General features: G+C 48.5%; 1 protein-coding gene across 2 annotated transcripts in view; it reads right to left on the bottom strand.

The window, feature by feature from the left end:
* Positions 1-25,440, bottom strand: part of Pcnx2 (pecanex 2) — a 156,186-nt gene that overhangs the window by 23,946 nt on the left and 106,800 nt on the right. Inside the window, exons 23-25 of one of the 2 annotated variants that reach the window (XM_059263801.1) lie at positions 22,797-22,926; positions 11,151-11,209; positions 7,894-8,109 (exon numbers count right to left, since the gene is read on the bottom strand). In XM_059263801.1, the coding sequence (XP_059119784.1) occupies positions 7,894-8,109; positions 11,151-11,209; positions 22,797-22,926 (405 nt within the window). Of the gene's footprint in view, positions 1-7,893; positions 8,110-11,146; positions 11,210-22,796; positions 22,927-25,440 lie in introns of both variants that reach the window. The other variant, XM_059263802.1, reaches the window with a different exon arrangement.

Raw genomic sequence — 25,440 nt, 5'->3', positions numbered from 1 at the left:
AGCATGCACAAGGTCCTGGGGTTCACCCTAGTACTGCAGAATGTAAAACCAGGTGTGTTGGGACAAGTTTATTATCCAGCACTTGGGAGGTGAAGGCGGTAGCACCAAGAGTTCAAGGCTTTCTTTAGCTCCATAGTGAATGTGAAGCCGGCCTGGGCTGAATCAGACCCCGCTTCCCAAAAATCCAACATAACATCAACAAGTAGATGATAAGACATGGGCTAGACTTGATTTGAATGGGGTTATAAAGAATAGTAATTATACTTGATAAAATCTAAGAGGGTATAAAGAATATAAATTATACTTGATAAAATCTAAAGAGCTTCTTGGGGCCAATGAGATGGCTCCGTGGGTAGAGGGTTTTGCTATTAATCCTGACGACCTTTGATCCTAGGACCTACATGGCTGTGCTCTGTGATCTTGGTGGTGACCCCAGCCTCTGGAGAGACCTCTGATCTCTCCCAGCACAGCTAAAGCTGGGGCCCCTGCTGGCCCACTGCCCCCCACTCCCAGGCTCCATGTTGCTTTCCTGAGCAGTTTCCCCTGTACTTCCTGGTGCCGCTCCTCAGCGACAGTACACCAGCTCTCTTTAGCAACATCTTGAGAATGTAGGTGAACTTCGGCCCAGGGTGCAGGAGGAGGAGAAGAAAGTACAAAATCATGTGAAGTATGTTAGAGTGATGTATAACTTGTATGTTAGAGTGATGTATAGATTGTATGTTAGAGTGATGTATAACTTGTTTGCTTTCTGAGCACAACAGAAAGCTTTTTTTTTCTCTAATAACAACATTTTATTCAATGGAGTCCATAGGAATATGCTTTGCATTTAGATACGGCCCTAAGAACAAGCTTTTCCCTGTGTTGTGCTAAACGAACTAGACTTTAAACGTGGTGTGATGCCTTTAATTGAACAGCCATGCTTTTTGACTTTGTTTCTGGATAACATCATGTATGTGGCACTTATCAACTTAGGAAGGTGAGGTTCGGGTGTCTCATGAGATGCACACAAAAATCTGGGTATGCAGATGAAAGAGGTGGAGGATCGTTTCTGTAACATACCCTGTGGTTCCCCAAAGCCACGTGTTCTTCAGAACAGAAGGGTCTGGTCTCTTAGAATTTAAAATTAGTGTCTTAAGTGTTAAATACCCACCACTGAAAAGCAAGCTTCCCAAGAGCTGGGGGAGGTGGCTCAGAGGGAACTGTAGGATCACTGGGGATCTGAGGCCAGACCCCCAGCACCCACATAAAAGGCAAGATGTTGAGGTGTGGGGCTCAAGCCTGCAATCCCAATGTTTGGATGCAGGGACAGAGCAATCCCTGGAGCTTGCTGGATGGCAAGACTAGCCGAGTTGCTGGGCTCCTGGTTCAGTGACAGACTTTGTCTCAACAACAGTAAAAATAATAAGGTGGTGAGCCACTGAAGAAAGCACCCGACATCAACCTCTGGCCTCCACAAGCAAAGTTACACACAAATGTCATACACACAAATGCACACACCCCCACACACACATACATTTAAGAAGTGGAATTAATCAAAGCTTCCAGGCACATCAGGCAGCGTAGTGCGTGATGAATGCTGAAATGTGTAATTCTGTAATCAACACTGGGAACAAGACGTCCCGAATTCTGCTCCATTTACAGGCTGGAACAGCAGCACAACCAACTGGACTTGGAGGAGGGGGGGCTTCCTAGTTCACGGGTCATTCAGAACCGCCTCCTCACACAGCCTTCCTGAGGGCAGGATGCTAAGGTGGCAGGGATTCTGCTGGTGCCCATGGGACACACCCTGTCCTCCTAGACCTGCCATATACACCAACATGCCTTAGGCCCCTCCAATTAGAAATGAAGGGAACTATGTATGCTAACATGCGTGAGGGACAGCATTTTTCTTTATGGATGAAGTTTGGAACCCAGGGAGTCAACAGACTATTCAAGCTATGTGGACACAAAACCTAAAGGCATGGCGAAGAGTTGACTGTTGCCAAGAGGAAGAAAATTGTAGTTTCAAGATTAGTGGGAGAGCTGCATGTGGATCTGCCAGTTGAGATAAAGCTTTGGGTTGGGTTTGCTTTGGATTACATTAGGCTGCACGGATGTTTTCATACGTCCTCATGGGCCAGTGGTTATGGGGTCAGCCAAACTGTGAGAAGGCTGATAACATCTCCCACAGACAGGAGCATATAAATCTTGTTTTTGATATTCCCCAGCTCCAATGGGAGTGGTGGCTTCCCCCTATGTAATAGCCTCTGCATTCAGCGTCCCTTCTGCGACATCCATCAAGATGCTGACCGATGGCCTGCAGGGTGGGGCCCCATGAAAGTGTGAAGGAATTCTGAGAACATGAGATTTAAGAATTTAACATCAAATAGACTTAAAACATTTAGACGTTCTTTATTTTGGTCTTTCCTTATTTAACCTCCCTCCCTCCTTCTTTCTCCCTCCTTCCCTTTCTCCTCCTCCTCTTCTCTCCTCACTCTAATCCTTCCTCCCCTCCCTCCTCCCCCTCCCCTCTCTCCACTCCCCTCTTTCTTCCTCCCTTTCCCCTCCTTCTATCTATGTCCTTTCTTTTATTCTCTCTGCCTCCCTCCTTCTTTCCTTCCTCTCTTCCCCTTCCTCCTTCCTTTCCTGCTTCCCTCTCTCCCCTTCTCCTCCTTCTCTCCTCTCTCTTCTTCCCTTCTATTTCCTTCCCTCCATTCCTCGCTTCCTTCCTTCCTTCTCTCCTTCCCTCTTCCCCTCATACTCATGGTAACACCCCTAGATGTGGTTTATCAATCTTGCTTCCCTCTAAAGAGCAGCCGAGAGCATCCCAGGCTCCAGCGGCCACTTTGTCTCCTCCAGTATTTCAACTCCCCAGTTCATCGCCCCCTTTCTGGGCGCACAGCGCTGTGATGCTGTCCCTGGGCTCCTCCTGCCTCCTATTTCCTCATTGGCTTGCTTTTCTCTTTCTTAGCCTGCCCAAGCACTGTAATCTTGTCACACCTTTGCACGTACACATGTCTGGAGCTTCCTGTATTTGGCTTTCTCTGTGACTCTTCCTTGGTTAGACGCAATCCTTCCCTGTTCACACTCACAGAGCCAGTAAGGCTTAGGGAAGCCCACGCTACAGTCTCAACATGTCTGTTCAAAAGTGTCACCACTAGCCTAGGTGAGGTTTCATGCATTACAAATCCTTACCCGATTCCCCCCTCAACCCATTCATCTGGTGTCAAGTCCTATGATAGGGGTGGGTAGTGCCACCTTACACCAACAGTGACAGGACAGTGTCCACCTCACACCAACAGTGACAGGACAGTGTCCACCTCACATCAACAGTGACAGGACAGTGGCCACCTTACACCAACAGTGACAGGACAGTGTCCACCTCACATCAACAGTGACAGGACAGTGGCCACCTTACACCAACAGTGACAGGACAGTGGCCACCTTACACCAACAGTGACAGGACAGTGTCCACCTCACACCAACAGTGACAGGACAGTGCACACCTCACACCAACAGTGACAGGACAGTGGCCACCTTACACCAACAGTGACAGGACAGTGTCCATCTTACACCAACAGTGACAGGACAGTGCACACCTTACACAACAGTGACAGGACAGTGTCCACCTCACACCAACAGTGACAGGACAGTGTCCACCTCACACCAACAGTGACAGGACAGTGTCCACCTCACACCAACAGTGACAGGACAGTGTCCACCTCACACCAACAGTGACAGGACAGTGTCCACCTCACACCAACAGTGACAGGACAGTGTCCACCTCACACCAACAGTGACAGGACAGTGTCCACCTTACACAACAGTGACAGGACAGTGCACACCTTACACCAACAGTGACAGGACAGTGTCCACCTTACACAGCAGTGACAGGACAGTGTCCACCTCACACCAACAGTGACAGGACAGTGCACACCTTACACAACAGTGACAGAACAGTGCACACCTTACACCAACAGTGACAGGACAGTGCACACCTCACACCAACAGTGACAGGACAGTGCACACCTCACACCAACAGTGACAGGACAGTGCACACCTTACACCAACAGTGACAGGACAGTGCACACCTTACACAACAGTGACAGGACAGTGCACACCTTACACCAACAGTGACAGGACAGTGTCCACCTCACACCAACAGTGACAGGACAGTGCACACCTTACACAACAGTGACAGGACAGTGCACACCTTACACCAACAGTGACAGGACAGTGCACACCTCACACCAACAGTGACAGGACAGTGCACACCTCACACCAACAGTGACAGGACAGTGCACACCTTACACCAACAGTGACAGGACAGTGCACACCTTACACAACAGTGACAGGACAGTGCACACCTTACACAACAGTGACAGGACAGTGCACACCTTACACCAACAGTGACAGGCACCACAGGGCTGTGATGGCCGCTCTCTGCCCCCTGAGTCCAGCTGTGGCTCTGAGTCCTGGGTCAGTCATGCGGCACCAGCTCCCCATTGGGGATTATGTCAAATGTAACAGAGGAGACTCTGGCTCTGTCCCAGGTCCGCCATCCGGTGACCACCATTGTGTCTCTAAGTCAGAGCTGCAGAGGCACTCAAAGTCACACCGCGGCCTGGGGCAGAAACTGAGGGTCTGTAGAGCCAAGTCCCTCGGGATGTCCACTGAAGACCCCAATGTGAAAGCAGTTGGTTTTCCCAGTTAGGAGGGTGGTGTGGAGCTCTCAGATTGTGTGAGAGACATCGCTGAGTGCCTGTGAACCGAGTAAACACTGTGGCACAGATCAAGCACGTACCCACAGGCAGTGTCCAGTGGAGATCGCATGCTTGCCCAGGTGCACCCAGATCTAGCTGTAAGCTCAGGCCCTTCTTCATCTCCCTTGGTTTCCTTTTGCCATTACTTATGTGGGTGGGAGGGGGGATGATGCTTCTCCTGAGGGTAGCTGTCCCCTTCAAGGTACTCTCTCCTGAGCCCCAAGTTCACAGGCATCTTATAAAGCACCAAATCCAATGCCTTGCCTCTTTACTCCTACCGCTCACATCCAGACTGCATCTATTGGATCTTCAGCCCCTACCCATCCCCTCCAGTCAGTATCTAGTCAATAGATTTTGGTGCCCGTTGGCACACGCTTTTTCTATTGCCCTGACTTGGACTGTCGGCTGATATTAATCTGTCAACCCTTGAATAATTACTTTAAAGGACCCTGGAGAGGTGGGTGCCTTTGCTGAGAGATGCACAGTGACTCCACATGCATGCATATCCTCTTCTCACAGAAATGGCTAAGCCACCTGCCTAGGTCACCTGACTAACCAAAGAACCACAGAGGGATGGGAAACTCCAGCGAGAGCTCTGCTTGCTTTTCAGGTAACCATGTCACTGCTATAGGGACCATAAAACAGGAGATGCCTGTTCTGTGCCCAAACCTGGCAACCACCCTCCCCGCATTCTTCCACTTGCTGCCAAGCTCCATGCTGACACTTGGGGTGGCCTTGAAAGCGGTGTATAAAGACGCGTTGCCTGGGACACCTGGTGATGTTAAGTGGAGTTGCTCTGCGTCCTGCTGCCTCTACATCTGCAAAGTAAATTCACATTGTGTCCCGGACTCGGCACTCAGCTGTATTGTTAGAGCAGCTGGCCTTTATTCAACTGATATCTGCACCACTTAAGTCTCAGTGACCACCTCTCACTGCGAGAAATGAAAAGCCAGATGCCCTTTGACCCAGAGCACGTGTGTGTGAGAGACCTTGACTTTGGTGATCTGGTCTACCTGACTGGAACTCTGACTAAATTGACAGCACAGAGAGGCAGGTGATGGGGTGCATGGAGGAGAGGGGTGCTAGAAGCTATTTATCCACTCTCTGAGGACAGCAGTGTCCCGTGTTCAAGCTTGGGGATCAGTGATGCGGGGGCAGCCCTGGGTCCATTGTTGAGATGGGGCTCCTTTGCAACTGCCATGTGAGTTTCAGATTTGTGTGTGTGTGTGTGTGTGTGTGTGTGTGTGTGTGTGTGTGTGTATGCCATGTGTATGCAAGTGCTCAAAGAAGGCAAAAAGGGGCATCAGACCCCCTGGAGTTGGTGCTGAGAACTAAAATCTAGTTTTGGGGAAGAGTACCAATGCTCTTCATGACTGAGCCATCTCTCCAGCCCCTGTTGGGTGATTTCAGATTTGAACTTGCCCAGCAGCACAGGCCTGCCATGCTGCTCAGAAAGTCTTCATCCCTGGATGTATTTTCCATAAACCCTTCTTCTCTTATGCTAAAATTGCTGATGTCTGTGGCTTGAGGCCAAGCCCTCCTGTGAACTTGGTGCTTCTCTTTCAGGGGGCTGGGGCTGGGGCTGGGGCTGGGGCTGGGGCTGGGGCAGAGGACTCTTCCCCATGACCTCAGGTTGCTGGCTTTCCTCTGGGATAGATTTCTTTCTTTCTAAGAAGCATAGCGCAGTGGTGGAGCATGGCCTGGCATGCATGTAGTTCTGATTTTGATCCCCATCATGAGAGAGGGAGGGAAAGAGGAAGGGAGAGAGAAAGAGGAAAGAGAGGGAGAGTGAGAGCAAGTTGTGGATGTGCAAACAGTTCCATCCCCTCTACTGGCTTCCTCAGCACATTTCCAGAGAGAGACAGAAACTGTCTGTCTGTGCTTTGACTGCCCCAGGCAGTGCCAAAGTAGATTAAATCTAACCAAAATAAACCTGCTCTTTTGGAAAACGGGGAATTCAGAAGAAAAGGAGAGTAAAGAAGAAATCCAGAATACCCTCCAAGAAGAAAGCCGGCCCTCCGTGGGAGTATTGTAATAGATGCTCTAATGAGGAACACACCCAATAACAGTCCTTTGGGGGCAACTTAGTTCTTCCTCAGAACGTGAATTTTGTCAAGGTGCAGGGCTCTTAAAAGTCTCCATGTTTAAACTATGATCAAACTAGGTCAGAAAAAATGTACTGTAGGAGAAGGGGTGGGATGCAGGCAAGTTAGCTGCCATTTTCCCCCTCAAGACATCGCTTCCACGCTGATTTTACAATCAGGTGACATGCCCATTGTGGCTGACTGGAAGAAGACAAAGCCATAAGCCATAACCGATGGCCCCTCCCAGAAGCCTGCTTACATAGCCCCAATCTTGCTCAGGCAGGGAACCCCCTTCTATATTTTACCCTGTGAGGATTCAGGAATCCAGTATGTTGTGGTAATGTTAGCTCCCAGCAAACCATGCCTCTCTGTCATCCTAAGACAGGACAAGGAGACATGGTTATTTTTTCTACACCTGACTTTGAGCTACCACTGGAATTGACTCTATATTAATTACTTTTCTCACTGCTGTGGTAAAAGAACTCAGCTAAAGCAACTTAGAAAGGAGGCGTTTACACTGGCGCTTCATGGTTTACGGGGATACAGTCCACTAGGGTGACGAAAACACGTCAGCAGGAATGACTCTTGACCATAGAGGTGAGAGTGTTCCATCCAGGTGGACCAGAGAGCAGAGGAGAGATTAGGAGGCGCCACTGTTTCCCCAGCTGGCTGGGTGTACTTGTGTCAGAATGCCTACTCAAAAGTAGAGGTAGCCTTAATCCCCATGCAGCAGAACAGTCCCCAAGTCCTTCTTTGTTCATAGTGGCTTCTTTTCTAAAAGTTTGCCTATTCATATTTCTTTGTGTGTATGTGTGTGAATATGCACATGAGAGTTCAGGTGCCCACAGAAGCCAAGTTGCATCAGAACCCGTGGAACTGGAGTCAGGTGGTTGTGAGCCTCCCAATCAGGATGCTGGGATTCAAGCTCAGGTCTCTGCAAGAGTAGTACATGCCTTTAGTGACAGAGCCATCTCCCTACCCCTGATGGTGGCTTTAAGCAATGCTCTGCCTGGTCCTCAACCTAACACACTGAGTTCCAGCAACACTGCAAACCAAGAGGCCCCTACCTCGGAACTCTAGTCCTCGGAGTTGAAAGGTCACAAGACCGTTTCCAATTTCGATCAGGTGGACGAAGGCATTGAGGTCATCGGAAGCCAAAATGAAGCAGTCACCAGAGCTGTAGTTACCCCAACGGCCAAGCACCAGGTCTCCGCAGAGCGACTCCTGCAGGGTCCGTGTCAAGTGCTCATAGAAGATGGAGTTGAGGTTGTTGTCGTCACTTCCTGAAGGCAGGCAGAAATGAGGCTGGTGAGTGTCTTACCCAGAAGCAATGTGCTATCTTGTGCTCAGATCCTGAAACAGGGAGCTGCCCTTTGGGAAGGCTGGAGTCTTTATGCACACAAAAGCACCTGTTTCCCACCTGTCTTGGTGGATTATTCTGAGACCACCTGTCTTCCCTCTAGACCCTGAGGTGGGCTTCATACAGATATATCACCGTCTAAATGCAAATTACTGAACAATCCTGTGTTACGCTCAACACTCTGACCTTGGCGGCTGGTGGTTTCTGCTGTGCACGGATGAGAACCTGAGTTTGTGTTCTAGGACACACGTTTTAAAAAAAAGACAACCATAGTAACAGGCACCTGTAATCCCAACACCAGGGAAGCAGAGAGACGTGATCCCTGGAGCTCTCTGGCCAGATACCCTAGTCCGCTGAGCTAGTTCCAGGCCAGTGAAAGACCCTGACCCAAAAGACAAGGGAGATGGCTCCTGAGGCATGACACTCAAGGTTGACTTCTTGCCTCCATGTACACATGACACATGTACATGGGCATGTGCACACACATATACATGCGGGCATGCACACATGCATGCGTGCAGACACACACATACACATGCACACTTTTGAGCTCTAGGTCTGTATCTTACTTCTCTACTTAGCATCTCCTGTCTCAAATGAACAGCTTCCTGCATACAGGACTTTGGGGCTGTCTCAGTGTGCACATCATGAGTAAAACCACTACAAAAGCAAACCAACTTCTCATTGTTCTCGGGAAACACCATTCTCATGGTGGCTGTCTATTTTGCATCCCCCAGCAGGGACTGAGAGTGTTGGTTCCACACCCTGACCAAGGCTTGATTCTGTCAGGGGCTGCCCAGTGATTAAGATTCGACACTCAGTTGGATGGATGGTGAGAGCCAGGGAAAAGGAAGGATGTTAGGAGCTTGAACCAGGATGTCCCATTTCCCAGTGGGAGGCCGGGGCTGTGTGTGGAGGCCTGTGGTACATTTCCATGTCCTCCTTGCCCGGCTCTGATGGCAGCTCTCCCTCTCTGGAGCATCTCAAGATGAGGGCTACGAGCTTTTCAAGAAAAGACTAGACAAGCTGGGAAATCATTCTGGTATATGCTTTGGCAGATCAAAAAAGGACTGGGAAGGCCAAAAAGATACTTCAGGTCCTTGATTTCAGGAGCAGGAAACCTCTGCAAAGCCAGGCAGACATAGAGTCTCCCTGGAGGAAAGACCTGGAAGTGAAATCCAAGGCTCTTTGTGTATTGTCTACCAGAGAGGAGACAGTTCTGTGAGGTCAGCGGTAAAGACTGCAGTCTGACCTGAGTACCTCCACTCTGCACCCATGGGACACAGAGTGTGAGGCTGGCCTCAGCCTGGGGACACCCCAGGATGCTTATAGGGGGAAGAGGACCACGCTGTTGCTAAGAGACCCATGGGAACAACTATCAGATACTGAGTACCTGACAGGGCGCTGGAGCTGGTTGGAAGATAAATGATAAGCTGAGACATTGGTAGGCTGCTATGACTGTCAGAGGAAACTGCTGATAAGGTGTCAGCATATGCTCTTCCATGTTCGAGCCTGCTGGCCTGCTCTTACGTTCACAGTCTATGATGAATCTGCAGGCATCCGGGACATTAACTAAAGATTACCTTCAGTCCCCTGCACTTTTAAAGAAGAGGCCTGGAGGAGAGAATTAGCCCTTTCTTACTGTGTGCACTGTTCTACACTTTAATACAATAACTAAAAGTAGAAATTTGGCTCAGAATATCTTAGTGCACACTGACCACACATCTGCATAATTAGGGAAAATGAGACGTTTATGGTTGAGACTGCCCATGTGCCTAATGTAATGACCCTGCTATGTCACCGAGTCCCACAGCTGCATGCCGAGACAATTCCATCTCCCCTCCTTTCCTATACACTGACGTAAAGTTCCACAAATAAGAAGCCTGGCTCTCCAAGCGCTTCCACACTTTCAACTCTGGTTTTATGCTAATTGTGTTTATGCAGTCCCAGTATAGATGGTCCTAATAAAGATGGCTTCATCTGAGGATGCTTGACTTTACAGCAATGGGAAAGCAGGATGCATTTGGCAGCTGCTTTCCGGATTTTGCATCTGATCTTTTTGAGGGGCTGGTGTCTTGCAGTCTGATGTTGGGTGATACTGGGTGGTTGGTGGCCAATTGCAGCTTCAGGTCAGCTCTGTCATTACAGATCCCAGGAGGGAGCAAGTGATATTCTGAGGTGGATTATACTACAAAACAGGGGTGGAAAGTGGATTAGAGGCACCGCGTGCATTTTCAAGTTACATGGAGGTGTCAGAGCGTCGCCATAGATAACCAGCATGGACATAGGACACTATTCTCCCTAGAGACAAGGAGAGTGAGGCCTAAACAAGTGTCCACCTAAACTAAAATTACACTTTAAATTGACATTCTGAGAAGAGGAAGAAAGAGACACACAGTTAAAACTGAGATCAACTATAGAAGGGAAAAGCTGGAGGATGTCCCAGCAGGTGACTCCACAGCTTGATGCTGACCAAAATTTCTGATGAGCTCTGGACGCTCAGTCCTACAATGGTTCATTAATATAAAGGCCAACACAGGGCCATGGTTTTTAACAGACGGAACCCCACTGTGTCACCTGGGCTGGTCTGGAGTTTCTGGTCCTCCTGCACCTGTTTCCTGAATGCTGGGGTTTCAGGCATGTGCCACCATTCCCAGTTCAAAGGATGTTTTCCTAAGGGACCAGTCCTAAGGTTTAGAGTCTGCTTGATGTCTACCATACACAAACAATTTAAAATGTCTTCACAGGGTGACTGTATCCAGTCACTAACCAATTCCAAATAATGGAAGGCTATTTCCAAAGCAAACCAATGTGGGACTGATGGGCCTACTTGCTCAGTTACGCCTCGTAGTCAGTGTGTTTACCAAGCCATGCCTTGACCCTGCCATGAGCACACAGAATGTACTGAATGCCTTCCTTTGGCAAAGAAACACAGGGTTTAAGGAGGCCAGGAAAAGCACTTACCTGGGTCCCTTTCCATTTGCACAGCCAATCTTGTGTTGGAATTATCCACACGCCTTGTACTAGAAGGGGCCACAGAAAAGTAAATGGTCATGGTTAGATCACTGCCCATTAGGGAGCTGGTGTACAGAACAAGTGTGAGACACGGCATGCAGGATGCTGACAGGGGAGAAGGGACGCGCCCACTGGCCAACCCTTCAGAGAGAGGGGAGTCAGTCACATCCACACGTTCATACTGCGAAGGGGAGAGAAAGGTTGTTCTTTGCATTGGGGAGAATGTGCTTGTCTCTTAAGCCATTTGGAACATTTTGAGCATACACTTAAAGCAAGTATTTGGATTTCCAGAGAAATGCTGTTCCCTTTCAGAATTAAAAAAAAATTATCCTCAGTCTCTCTCTCTCTCTCTCTCTCTCTCTCTCTCTCTCTCTCTCTCTCTCTCTCTCTCTCTCTCTCTCTCTGTGTGTGTGTGTGTGTGTGTGTGTGTGTGTGTGTGTGTACACGTTCATGCCATGGCATTCATGTGGAGGTCAGAGGACAGGATAACTTGCAGGAGTTAGTGTCTCCTTCCACGGTGTGCGTACTGGGGATCAAACTCAGGTCATCAGACTTGGCAGCAGACGCCCACTAAGAATCCCACCAGCCCATTTCAGTGTTCACACCAAGTGTCTGTGCTTCCAACTGGTTCCAGAAAATGGCTGTGGGTAGTCACCATCTCCCCCACAAGCTTCTACAAGTTAGGGTCATGCTTACAGGCTTTTCTTTGGTTGAGCCGTGAGAACAACTCTTACAAACTTAGGAAAGGGCAGATTTTCTGCAGCCCCCGCAGCAAGGGGTCACCAGAACAGGGTCCACCCTGACGGTGCCTCTTGGTTCAGGGCCCTTAAAAGGCATTGGTGGTGGCCAGCCTTATTTCTGAGAGTTGACAGTGGAGAAAGGATTCAGTCTGGGCTTCACTCTGTGACCAATCAGCAAATCTCTCCAAGTAATTTCTGCATAGAGCAGTGGTTCTCAACCTCCTTAATGCTGCGACCCTTTAATACAGTTCCTCATGCTGTGATGACCCCCAACCATAAAATAATTTTCAATGCCACTTCATAACTGCAATTCTGCTATTGTTATGGATCATAATACAAATATCTGATATGCAGGATATCTGATATGCAACCCCTAAAGGAGTCACGACCCACAGGTTGAGAACCACAGGCACAGATGTGCAACCTATCAGTATCTCTGAGACAATACCTGTCTTTCAGGCCACAGGCCTCAAGACCCCTGAATGTCAGAGTGGGCCCTGCTTGGAGAGCCTGCCTCTGATCAGCCATCTTTGCATTTCAGACACAGAGTACCAGTCTCGTCAGCCTTTAATGGTAGAGGTTGTCAGCAAGATGAAACCGATGATGCTTGTCTGTGATAAATGTGGCTATTTCACATTGTTAGGTCCACTCCACCAACCATTAAGAAAGGCTTTTTGTCAAGACAGCATGAACACAAGGTTTATACACAGAGTCCCGCCGACACTTCTGGAGGATTTCTTACTATTACACCTCCCAGGAAGAGAAGCAGCTGTGTGTGTGTGTGTTTATGTGTGTGTATGTGTGTGTGTGTGCATGTGTGTATGTTTGTGTGTGTATTTGTGTGTATGCATGTGTGTGTGCATGTGTGTATGCATGTGTGTGTGTGCATGTGTGTGTATGCATGTATGTATATGCATGTGTGTGTGTGTGCGTGTGTGTGTCTGCAGGTGCAGAAGATAATCTAGGTTGTTGGTCCTCAGATGCCTCTCTCCTTTTGTTAAGCCAGGGTCTCTCATTGGCCTGCAACTTCTCCACACCAGCCAGGCTACCTGGCCCATTAGCTTTCAAGGGTCTGCCTGTCCTTGCTTCCCATCCTTGCTGTTGGGATCCCAGGCTCACATTGCTGGTATTTTGTATGTGTTCTGGAGACCTGAACTCAGATTCTGATGCCTTCAGGGCGAGTGCTTTACTGGCGGAGCCATCTTCCAAGCCTGTCCCGCTGCCCCTGATGCTTCACACTGGACTTCAGTTTAAACAGTCATTGACATGCTCACTAGGATTTAACCAACAATGAGCCTTTGTCAGGAAAGTCAAGGAAAGTCATTGGAACGCAGACCTCCCAGCTGAACCCGCCTCCCGGGGATTGGAACTGATAACAAGAGTACCAGGATGGGATTATATTTTGAATCAATGAAATGGCTTGTCTTCAGGGAAAAAAAAAATCAAAAACATCATTTGCTTCTTTGTCTGCCTCGGACGTTTGCCAACCTTCTAGGTCGGGTCCGGTGTGAACTTGGTGAAGATTCCAGAAGGACGTCAGAGATAGGGCTCCTCAGATGCAACTCAAAAAGCCCTGAACCCTGCACACTGCACCATCCTGCTTCAGTTTCCCTCCCAGACAGCCTCACAGCTTCTCTCAAAACAGCAGAGCCCAGCACAACAGAAAACCAAGCAAACAACACAACCCTTCGTAATGAAGGCTGAAATCCCATGTCTGCATACTCAGTCCCTAAACGGAATTTTAATTTCACCTTAAGACCTCGGACAAATGGAATTTCCAGCTGCAGAAGAAACCATTTTTAAAGTGGGACTGAGCCAAAAGAAAGTCAATTATCCAACTCCTTAGGGAATGGAGACACTTTCTAAAGCTCTGTCCACGGCAGTGCTATCTTTCCAAAAGGTGACAGCCTCTTTGGAATGCAGAAAGCTCACTAGGCCCTCATGAGCAATAGCTCAGCCAGGCCACCTGGTACCCCTGGCCTAGGCCACTGTCCATTTCTCAGGAGGCAAGCTTCCAGTGCTCTGGGCAACCTGAGCTCTCCTCCAGTGAGGTCCGCCTGGAAACTTGGTGCTCACAGCTCAAAGGTGCTAATTATTTCTGTAATTGGATTTCTGCCTCGACTGTCCCATCGCACAACATCCGATCTGTTTCTTCCATCTCACCCGTCCCCATCTCTGGGATGCAGGCAAGTCAGTTGGGTATGCACCCGTGGGCGAGAGTTTTCCAACACTTGCCCTACAAAGTCCCTGTGTCCTGTGAACAGGGCCAGCCTGGAGGTCTAGGTAAGGGCTTTAGCAGGCCCCTAAGAGGTCTCTCCAGAGAAGCTGACCTACTTCGAGGTTCTCTGCATGGCTTCCTCCCGACAGTCCTATCCCGCCTCAATATACCTCCAAAGCCAATCACCTGCTCTGTCACATGGGTTCAAATGTGCAACTTAAGTACTTTTTCACTCACTTTCTTTGCTGACACTAACTCATAGTCCCTTTGCCAGCACACACTGGCTGCTCATGGGAGACACTTTCCCATACGTTAAGCTGCCAATGCTCCTGACTGGAGTAAGACAGCCGGCATTTATCCCCATGGTTAGGAATGGATGGATCTTCTAGCCCTGGCAGGACCACAGTGTTGCTGATCTCGAAATCCACCTTTGGATTTAAATTATTCTATCGTTTTTCTGTTTCACTTCACTTATCTCCAGGGCATTTTTTTTTTCTAAACTTCCTTCTGCAAGCTTGCTTTGGAATTTTTGTTTACTAAACTTTTACGGGGTACAGAAAAGAGACTCACCTCATCTGTCTTACCCCTAGTTTTCTGTTGCGTGAAAGAGCAAATGAGGACATCAGAGAGCCTCTGGAATGAAATCCAAGGAGATGCACGCAGGTCACTATGGTCTTAAAGAAGCAAGCTGAGCACTTACGCCAGCGTGGGACAGGCCAGTTTGCCCTGGGGACGTGAGCTGTGCTGGGAGAGAAGAGGCAGGGACGTCCCTGCACAGGTGGATCTGGGAAAGGGTTTTTTTTTTCCCCACTTTTATTGGTATTTAATTTTCAGTAAGATTTCTGCGATCTTAAAATATTCCATAAACCCATATATACACAGAGGACAAATAGTGATGATATATAATAACTATTTTAAAAAAAAACCCAATATTCCACAACTCAGTTGCACAGAAAAAGATCTAGACTTTTTTTTTTAAGTTTTGACAATATTAGAAGGAAATTTGCCTCAAATTTGATATTTCTTTTTTTTCCCAAGGCAGGGTTTCTCTGTGTAACAGCCTTGGTTGTCCTGTCCTAGAACTCGCTTTATAGACCAGGATGGCCTCAAACTCACAGAGATCCACCTGCCTCTGCCTCTTGAGTGCTGGATTAAAGCTGTGTGCCACCACCACCAGCCAAGTTGGATGTTTCAGATACTAAAACAGGCTGTGTTGACTCTCAGCTCCAGGGTCAGAGGGCAACACACAGCTGGCACACCCCTTCTTCCCAGCTGTGGTGCATCTCCCCTCATCCTCTTGGCTTGCCCCCCTCCAGTGGCTCCTGGACCAGGATGGGGGTGGGGCAGGGCTGGGGAGCAGTTCTTGAAGACTGCAACATGGAAGCCTGTCTTACAGCATAAGAACCACTCCTCAAAGGAGGTTTCCTGACATTCTAAAGTCTTCTACCCAAATAATGTCACTTAACTTTTTAATTACATTTATTCAGTTAGTTTGTGCGTAGGTGGAGGTCAGCTCCCAGGAGTCAGCTCTCTCAGTCCTCCATGTGGGTCCTGGGGATCACACTCAGGTCATCAGGCCTGGTAGCAAGCATCTTTACCCACCGAGGTATCTCCCTATCTCCCTAGGCCCCAGAAGAATTATCCTTAAAATCTGCAAAGAGTTTTCTTTTCCCCAAACCTCAGAGTATACATAGTTTTCTCACAAAGACCTCTCTGGCTGCGGCAAAATGTGCTCCGATGATACAAAAATCTGAAACACCACCGGCTGCAGCACTCAGCATGCAAAGGGATGTGCTCCACCCCGTGTCTTTGTGCCCTTGGACAATATCCCCCCAAGTCTCAGGTTTGTGATAATTCTGTTACTGCTCATCTTTCACTTAAAAACCGTGAAGGGAGGCTGGAGAGATGGCTCAGAAGTTAAGAGCATACACTGCTCTTGCAAAAGTCCCAGGTTCGATTCCCAGCACCCTTATCAGGTGCTCATTGCCTGTAATTCCACATTCAAGGGGGTCCCAGGCCTTCTGGCCTCAGCAGGCGCCTGCACTCACATGCATATACCCACATATAGGTACATGCACACAGACACTCAGTTCAAAATAAATGAACTGAATCATCAAAAGTCGTGAAGGAGGCTCTGTGAGCTTCATCGAGATCACAGAGAAGGCCCTGGCAGTAAGCCACTTTTATCATCAGGGCCTCGGAGGAGGGGAGATGTTGACAGAAGGTTTCCAAAGTGACAAGACAAAAAAAACCCACAAACAAACAAAAACCAAAAAACAAGTGTTTTCTTATACCCACATGATAACTAAGTGGACCCCTGGGTACCAAGGACAGACAGAGCCTCCTGTGGCGTGAGCTAAAATACAAAGCCTCAAGCCCAAGTCACCCCAGTGCCCCACTTGTCCTTTCCACAGCCAGCTCTGTTTCTGTAGAAAGAATGAGGGTGTCCTGCAGTGTGGCCTTTAGTGTCACCTGAGTCTTGGCCCCTCCCCCTCCCCCGGTGGGGCGGGGGGCGGGGTACTCTGGTCAGCATTGCTAAGAGTTCCAGGCCTTGGGGAATCCTTATTGACCAGGTACCCGGGACATGTCCCATAAGCCTTTTGTCCTGTGTATATTTAAGTCATACAACAAGAGGTAAGTGTAGCTTTAAAAGCTGTGTAGCTCAGGGCTGGGGCTGAGCTCAGCTGGTAAAGGGCTTGCCTTGAAAACATAAGGACCTGAGTTCATTCCCCAGAATCTACATTTCAAAAGGCCAGGCTTGGTGATGCATGCTTGTAATCCAGACAGGCAGAGACAAGGGCAGCTCCGGGGTTTGCTGGCCAGCCAGGCTAGCCCTGCTTAGTGAGTTCCAGGCCAATGAGAGCCCTGTTGCAAAAACCAAGATGGCTGTCTTCTGGAGAACAAATGCTGAGGTTGTCCTTGGACCTCTACATACATGAACATACCCACACACATGTTCTCTCTCTCTCTCTCTCTCTCTCTCTCTCTCTCTCTCTCTCTCTCTCCCTCTTTCCCTCTCTCCCTCTCTCTCCCTCTCCTGCCTGTTTTATCCCCCTGCCTTTCTTTGCATGGCATCGACCAGCCTCCTCTCCAAGGCGGCAGCACTAGAAAAGCTGTGTCCTCCACTCTGCCTGCTTGCCATGCCTCAGAACAGAGCTCCCCTGCAGCTGCCCCAGCCTGGAGCCTCTTTCAGCCATCCATCGCCTTGAGTCCCTCCTGAGACCAGTAACCTGGTGCCCTTGAAGAGTCAGCAGCTCCAGACAGCTGGAGAGCAGGTGGGCACATGTGGCTCTGTGCACAGCCCCACGCATGGCCTGCTTCACGACTCTGCACTTTTTCAAGCACTTTTGCCACTCAGCAAGATGGAACTGGACTCCAAGAAAATCACACACCTTAGCATGAAGTCTGGTAAGCCCCGGGCAGCCACAGGAGAAACCCAACGCACTGTCTCTCCTCAAAGACTGCTTTCTTCTGAAATGTATCTACATGATTGCTCATTGTCAAGGCTCGAGTGTCAATCCTGGGGGCTGTGTGAAAGCTTGCTCATGGGCCACACAGTGGCAGGGATAGGCCACGCTCATCAACACTTTGCTCAATCAGACACAGACCTGGGATTCCAGGCAAAAAGAATCCAGGGCCCGGAAAGAGACGAACAAACATTTCACCAGACCAGAGAAACAATTTCCCTCAATTCTAGTTTAGGTCAAACTGGAATTATTTATAAGATCATGAGTGGGGGATTATAGGGGTGTGGGTGACTCAAAAGCAGCTGCCATCACCATCCCAGTATGAGTAATGACCCATGAAAGCTGCATCCCTGGATCCAATGTGTAGGCAGCTCCACCGAAGAGTCTCCTCTCCTCAGCAATTATTCCTTATAGCACCTTGGCAGAGGCCTCATGAGTCTTGTGTGTTTTGTGACTATTCAGATACCTGAGGCTGTGGTGGGCATTTCATTTCAGCTGGCTCTAGTCTTGTGGTAGCAGAGGGCTGCCGCCAGCGTTGGTTTGCACCCCATTCAGTCAAATCAGCGGGAGAGGGAGGCTCCCACGTGCTGGTTACCCGACCAAAGCAACTTCCGGAAGGAGGGGCTTATTGCAACTCGCAGTTTGAGAGTGTGGCCCATCATGGTGGGGAAGGCATGGCGGCAGGAGCGTGAGGCCGCTGGTCACACTGCATCCCAGTGAGGAAGCAGAGAGAGATGGATGCTGGTGCTCAGCACATTTCCACTTTATATTCAGTCCAAGACTCCAGCTCATCAGATGACACTGCCCATGCTTAGAGTGGATCTTCCAACTGCTACTAACCCACTCTGTCACAGACACACCCAGAGGTGTGTTTCCATGGTGATTCTAAATCTCGTCAAGTTGATTATGAAGTGTAGCCATCACACCCTTTCCATCAAGGACCCTGTATCCCACAGTTCTGATGTACCCTCTGACTGGGACCTCTGGACTCCAGATCTCACATCCTTCTTCACACTGCACCGGCCCTGCTGTCCATTCTCACCACCTGCCTCTTACCTGGCTGTGGCCTGATGCCAGCTTAGCAGTGTGACCAAAACATGCACCCACTCTGTAGATTTGTCCCACATGTCATGACATTAAGCGGAGGTTTGTTGATTTTCAAGTTCCCTTTGACCCTCATTCCATGTTAACACATCTGTTCAGGCTTGGTCCAGTCTTGCCTGGTGTCTGTTAAGTCTCGCCTTATGCTCCTGTGGAAGCTCAGCCACATTGGTCTTTAAATAGTCTCTGCTGCCAGTCAGCCCTTGCATCCTGTCTCAACCAGTTCACACTGCTGTCACGAAGCCTCCTTGACTCAACTGCTCGGAAAGACCAGGAACTTACTGTTCATGGCACTAGAGTCTGCAGGTCTGAGGTCAAGGTACCAGTGTGAACAGGTTCTGGTAGAGGCCTCTTCTAGACCACAGATGGCCAAGTTCCCACTGTGTCCTCACACTGCAGAAAGGGACCCAGAGAGCTCTCCTGTCTCTTTAAAGAAGACACAAATCTATTCACAAGGGTTTACCTAATGACCTACCAAAGGTCCTGCCTCCTCCTGCCATAGTATGAAGTGAGAGGGCAGGATTTGAACAAATGGATGTTGAGGATGGAGACACAAACTGAAACCCTCAAAGCAGCGTGTATGGATTTTCGTATTACTCAAGCCCCGTAAATCCACACATTCCACAGAACTCTGGGTACCTTCCCAAGAGGCTGAAGGAGCTTTGCACCCCTTCCCCATTCACAGATGTGTGCAGTTATTTGGCACTCTGGAGCAGGAAGGAATGGGTGGGAATAGGAATCTCCTCCAATCACCCATTTAAGGAAAACTACATCAGGATTTCTTAGCGTGATCCCTTTTCAGAACCCTCAGACAGTCATTCAGTGTTTCTGAGGGTCTTCAGGACCACATCCCTGCTTGTGCTCCTCTCTTCTTGGAAGCGGAGCTGCTGAGAACCTAGGTAGGGGACACAAGGAAGATTTGGACATTCCTTTCCGGAACGGGGACAAATGAAGTTGCAAGCTGATGACTCATTGGGACCTTGCCCTGTGGTCTCTCACTGTGCTCTCCAGTAAGCTGAAGACAGGCTCTATGTTTTCACGCTATTGCAGGAATCACGGGTTTGAGAGCTCAGCATCGGTACTGTCAGGATGATCTGGGGCAAGTCACTCCACACCAGCCTATCTGAGGATCTCAAAAAGCTCAGAGCCAACTTCTGCCTGGAGCTCTCCTGCTGCTGTAGGGGTCTGTACGATGGCTTCAGATTCCCCTGAAGTGAGGCGATCCAACAGGGTAGGCTCATGGCCTCTCCTTCCAGATATGCCTCCTGTGACCGAGGCTGCCTGGGATGAATACTTTAACTGGAAACTGCTGGGTGATGAGTGTGTGCATGTGCAAACATGTGTGTGTGTGGTGTGCTCACATGCTCTCTGTGTTTTAAGTGCATGTGTAGATTCTATGTATGTGTTTCTGTGTGTTCTCTCTGTATGTGTATGCATGTATGTATATGTTCTCTCTGTGTGCTCTGTGTGACTGTGTGTTCTCTCTGTATGCATGTGTTTATGTGTGTGCTCAGAGTATGTGTATATTCTATATGTGTGTGTCCTCTGAGTCTATACTATATTTGTGTGTGCATGGTTCATATATATGTGGTTGTGGTTGTATGTTCTAGGTATATTCTGTGTGTGTGTGTGTGTGTGTGTGTGTGAGAGAGAGAGAGAGAGAGAGAGAGAGAGAGAGAGAGAGAGAGAGAGAGAGAGAGAGAGAGAGAGAGAGAGAGAGAAGGGTGAGAGGCTTTGGAACATAACGGCAAGTATTCAGGGACCAGAAGAAGGGCAGATTTGGGCCCTTCTTGCCTGCTCACTTGTTCTAGGACCTCATGGAAGCCATGTATTTTGCCAGGGTCTTCTTGGTCTGCTCTATGGGATGAGGAAAACAGGACTGCCCAGAGTGGCTGCCAAGGCTGAAATGACTCCCTTAGACATGAGAAGCGGATCAGTAAACACAAAAGCTGAGGACTTCAGTCGCTGCCTCTGCTGCCATTCTGGTCCCACTTCCCCTGCACCTGTTATTACCAGTGATGGATCTGGGGCTGGCTCACCCAAGTCCAGCAAAGCTGTCACAGCAATGGGACACCTCATCACACAGCTTCATGACTCGCGCCTCAGCAATAATGACAACCAAGCAGGAAAAGTGTCATTATTTGTCCAAGAACCTTGTGAACAGATTCACTGAAATTACAGAGTAACGGAACTGTAGGCTGGAGTGAGTAAGTCCCTCCCTGAATCCCCTTAAAGGGACATAAATGAACAAACGTACTACCATTCCCAAAGCTGCCTGCTTTGTACTTCAGAAAAGAATCAAGGCTTGGTGGCCTGCACATGCAATTCTAATACTTGGGGAGCCTGGTGCAGGAGGATCATGTTAGAACCCAGGGTGGGCTAAGACACTATCTCAAAAATGAGCAGAGAAGAAATGGAAGGAAGGAAGGAAGGAAGGAAGGAAGGAAGGAAGGAAGGAAGGAAGGAAGGAAGGAAGGAAGGCTAAGTTTTCCTCAACTCCACCTGAACCTAAACTTCTGGGAAGTGTGTGCTCAGTCTGGTAAGCACCTTTCATCTCAGCCCTGAGTGGGAAGGGGACCCCTCTGCAGGGCGGCCATACTAGCCTGCCTGAGGATCACACTAGCTTGGATTCACACGGTGGTTAATGTGTGCTGAGAGGCTAACTTGTTTTCTCCTTGCTTGAGTCGATGAGATAGGTCTCACTGTCACCTGCATCTTACAGACAGGGAGAAGAGGCCTGAGGCTGCCAACGTGGAAGCAAGGCTGTGCTCTGATCCCCGTACCCCACTGCCTGCACCAGGACACATGCTTACGCTCCAATAAATTGCTTCACAGCAGGAACTGAAAGCCGTGGTCTCCTACCTCCAGGCCAGCCTCTGAGCCACAAAAGGCACAAGACTAAGTACCAAAGTTCTGCTGAGTGTAAGCCCAGCACGGAGGAGCAAGGCCTCTGTCCAGGGAAGGTGACTTGGCTCACGGCTCTCCTCTCCCAACAGACCTCGACCCTCCTGGACAATTTACTAAGAAGTCTTTGAAATCCCACAGCAGGAACTAGGGATGTAGGCAGTCACTAGAGTATTTTCCTGGTATGCATGAGGTCCTGGCTCCGATCTTACACACTACTTAAAGAGGGTGCGTGCCTGTAATCACAGCAGCAGTAGGGCAGAGAGAGATTGGGATAATCAGAAGTTCAAGGCCATCCTTAGCTACATAAGGATTTTGAGACCAGCCCAGGAATACATTAGACTCAGTCTCAAAAAAAAAAAGACTCTCAGTAAGCCATTGCGCCTGTATTGATTTTGCCATTATAATGAAGAGTGATAGAGTGGACTCAGTGTGTTCTGGGCTCTGAGTTGCATCACCATTACCAGAAAATAACAACAACAAAATACTCTATTTTACTACTACTTCCTGGGGAAATTGGTGGCTGGTCCAAATAGTCAAGGAAAACGTGAATAAATGTGTTCTACAGATTCAGTGATGCACGCATCTACACAGAGCTGTGGTGAGTGGATTTGGTATATGCATCATGTAGCTGAGTTTCCAATGTTCACAGGAGGATCATGACAAAGAAATCCCAGCACATCAAAGAACATGGACCATGACTTGCCCATCACATCCCTTAGGTTAACAGCTAAGAATTGGCTACTTAACTCTTTCCCTTCGTAGCTGGAGAACCCTAATTCATTCTGTAATTCACCCCGCACCAGCAGCAGGTGACTGATCCATACTGCAGCAATAGCAGATCACTGATTCACACTGTACCAGCAGCAGATCACTGATTCACACTGCACCAGCAGATCACTGATTCACACTACACCAGCAGCAGATCACTGATTCACACTGCACCAGCAGATCCCTGATTCACACACTGCACCAGCAGTAGATCACTGATTCACCACACTAGCAGCAAATCATAAATTCATACTGTGAACTGGGGGATTTATGGGAGCCTGGATCAGCCCCATTGTCCAGTGGATATGAACAATCCAAAACATCCCAGAGGGGCAGGGAGTAGGTGCTGGGACACATGGAATATAGCAACTTAGCAGGGATGTTAGGTTCTTACTTATAGCTTCTCTCCCAGAACTTCACTGGTCTGACATAGGAAGTGATGAATATGACACTCCCAAGGAAAGGGCTCAGGGGCGTAGAGAAGATCGAGGTGGCGAATGTCTGGAAGAAAAGCATGGCGGAGTCTGGAAGAATGGGGTTAAGGTAGAATACATGCTGTCATCACCAGAGTTTTAAACACCATTTCTGTGGGTCATGGTCTCACACATCTGTAATCTTGGCACTAGGCAGGTAGAACAGAAGTTAAAGGTCATCCCCAGCTACAGCAAGAAATCAAGGCCAACCTAGGCTACAAGGAAACTATCAATAAAGGCTCCAACACTGACCTCTAGCTTCCACGTGTATGTGCAGATGCACACACACACACACACACTAAAAATAAGAAGCGGAGGACTCTAGAGGAGGAGTGGTATAGGGCAGAGGAAGGGAATGAATGAAGAGACTCTCTATGGGACAATGAATGAAGTTTCCAGTTGAACTGTGACTAGTAGCACCAATACAGACCCTGGAGTGGTTGCTAGAGCAGTGGTCAACCAAAGCCTTCTTCAGTTCCTTCCAACAGAAAGTCTACAAGGCACATGACCAACGGTTAGAAGTACACTTAAAAGGAAATCCTCAACACCAGTGATTAAACGCTTTACAAAAATCATTAGAAGCTTAAAAGGCTGTGGCAAGTGGAAGTTGCCTTCCCACAATGCACAATTAGTGGTGATAATGTAGGGAGGTCTGTCTAATTACGGGGAGACGATAGCTGGGCACGGTGTCTACACATGTTAAAAGGGTGTGCTTTTCTCCCCAGAGGCTGGAAGCTCAGAAGCCCGTGAGGTGGCAAGGGAGAAAACATGCTAGAACCGGAGAAAGCAATTTATCCACCAGTGCCCTGCTGGCTGGAATGCTAATTCCATTCCAAAATAGAGCAAATGAGTCTGTTCTCAATGTGGGTGATGAAATCATTAACGTTTGGCAATTAGCTGGGATCCAGGCTGAGACTTAGGGCCTGACACCTTTTTCTGGACCATTATGTATACCCAGCTTCTCCATCCTTCATCTCGTGTGGACACTGGATGTTAAGAGTCCTGACCTTCATTGCTGAGTAAGGATCAAGAGGTCTGCAGACAAGAAGATTTGGAGGCAGTGGCCAGCACAGGGGCAGTTGGAAGGCCTTGTCTCAGCAGAAGGGACTAAGTGATGTCGTTAAAGGACCAGTTTCAGGGAAGAGATGGATGGAATATTCTAAAACCGGTTGTCAAATATCCTATACAATATGCATCTTGAGTGTCTCCGCTTCATGTGTGCGTGCCGTTGTGTGTGTGTGTGTGTGTGTGTGTGTGTGTGTGTGTGTGTGTGTGTGTGTGTGTGCGTACTTGGGTGCATATTCACGTGAAGGCCAGAGCTCAATCTTGAGTGTCTTTCCTCAGACGCTGCCACTTTGTTTTTGGAGACAGGGTCTCCCATTGACCTGGAGCTCATGGAGTAGGCTGCTAGGAGGACTGACCAGTGAGTTCCAGGAATCTGCCTGCCTCTACCTCTCCATCACCGAGATTACAAGTGTCCATCAACACATCCAGCCTTTGTTTCCGTGAGTTCTACGAGCCCTAACGTCTCTGCATCTCAAGAGAAGGCGTCCACAAACGGAAGCACTGCTTTAAGCCATGCTGCATGCTGGCTTATTTGATTCTTTGGCGGTTGACTGAGTCGTCGACACAGGTTCTGGTGTGAACCCAACAGACAGGCAACCAAGCCAGGGAGCCGTGAGGAATGACTTGGGTCCATGCCTACCTATGAAGCACAGATACTGACGGGAAGTTCCACCAGTCAGGAGATGCTGGGGATCTGAGCTTCCCAGTTTAAACTGTCACCATGGTCCCTCACCTATGCATTTGTAGGTCATTGATAATTTTCATTGAAGAAATGTGCTTGAAATTCCAGATGAGAAACCTTAGACATACATCAGAAATAAGAGGTCACCTCAGTCTTTCACCCTACCTTTGTTTAAAGGGCTCTGTTTAGGAAAACAAAATGGCTAGCTGTTGAAGGGTGGCACAAACATATTTTATCCTCTTAGCTTATTCTGCCAAATAACCTTGAAGTGATTTAGAAATATCAACATAGGTCTAAGAACAGGAATATACCATGCTATACGAAAGTAATCATCAGTCTTACTCACCCAGCTATGAACCCTGCAAGCTACAATAATAATCTTTCCACAGGATATGCTCATTGTTACAATAGCGGCCCAAGTATTAGGGGGTTACCCAACAACTTTTAAAAAGTGGATTTCAAAATTTACTCCATGGGATTGAATTCACATCTCATACTATTAATTAGGCCACGAACATGTGACTAAACAGACCATAGGTCCTACAGGAACACCTACTACTATGATTCTGCTAAATAAACACAGTGATATGAGTACTCCTAATGATATAGTGCTATACCTGTAGATCAGTACACACTCAAACCATCAGAGAAGCTTCTTCTTGCAGTAGATGGTAATTAACATGCAGACAATGTGCAGAGAGAGAGTTTGGAGTGTACAGCCCTGAGTGGGATGTCTTTACTACACTCTCCTCTCAAGACTGGGGCGGGGGGGCGTCTATGTAGAAGAAGGGGCAGAAGGATTATAAGAGCCAGAGGTG

This window comes from Peromyscus eremicus, chromosome 5 (genome assembly GCF_949786415.1).
Source record: "Peromyscus eremicus chromosome 5, PerEre_H2_v1, whole genome shotgun sequence".
In the NCBI taxonomy this organism is placed as follows: Eukaryota; Metazoa; Chordata; class Mammalia; order Rodentia; family Cricetidae; genus Peromyscus; species Peromyscus eremicus.
The sequence above is the reverse complement of the archived record's forward strand: the minus strand, read 5'-3'. Positions and strand labels throughout refer to the sequence as shown.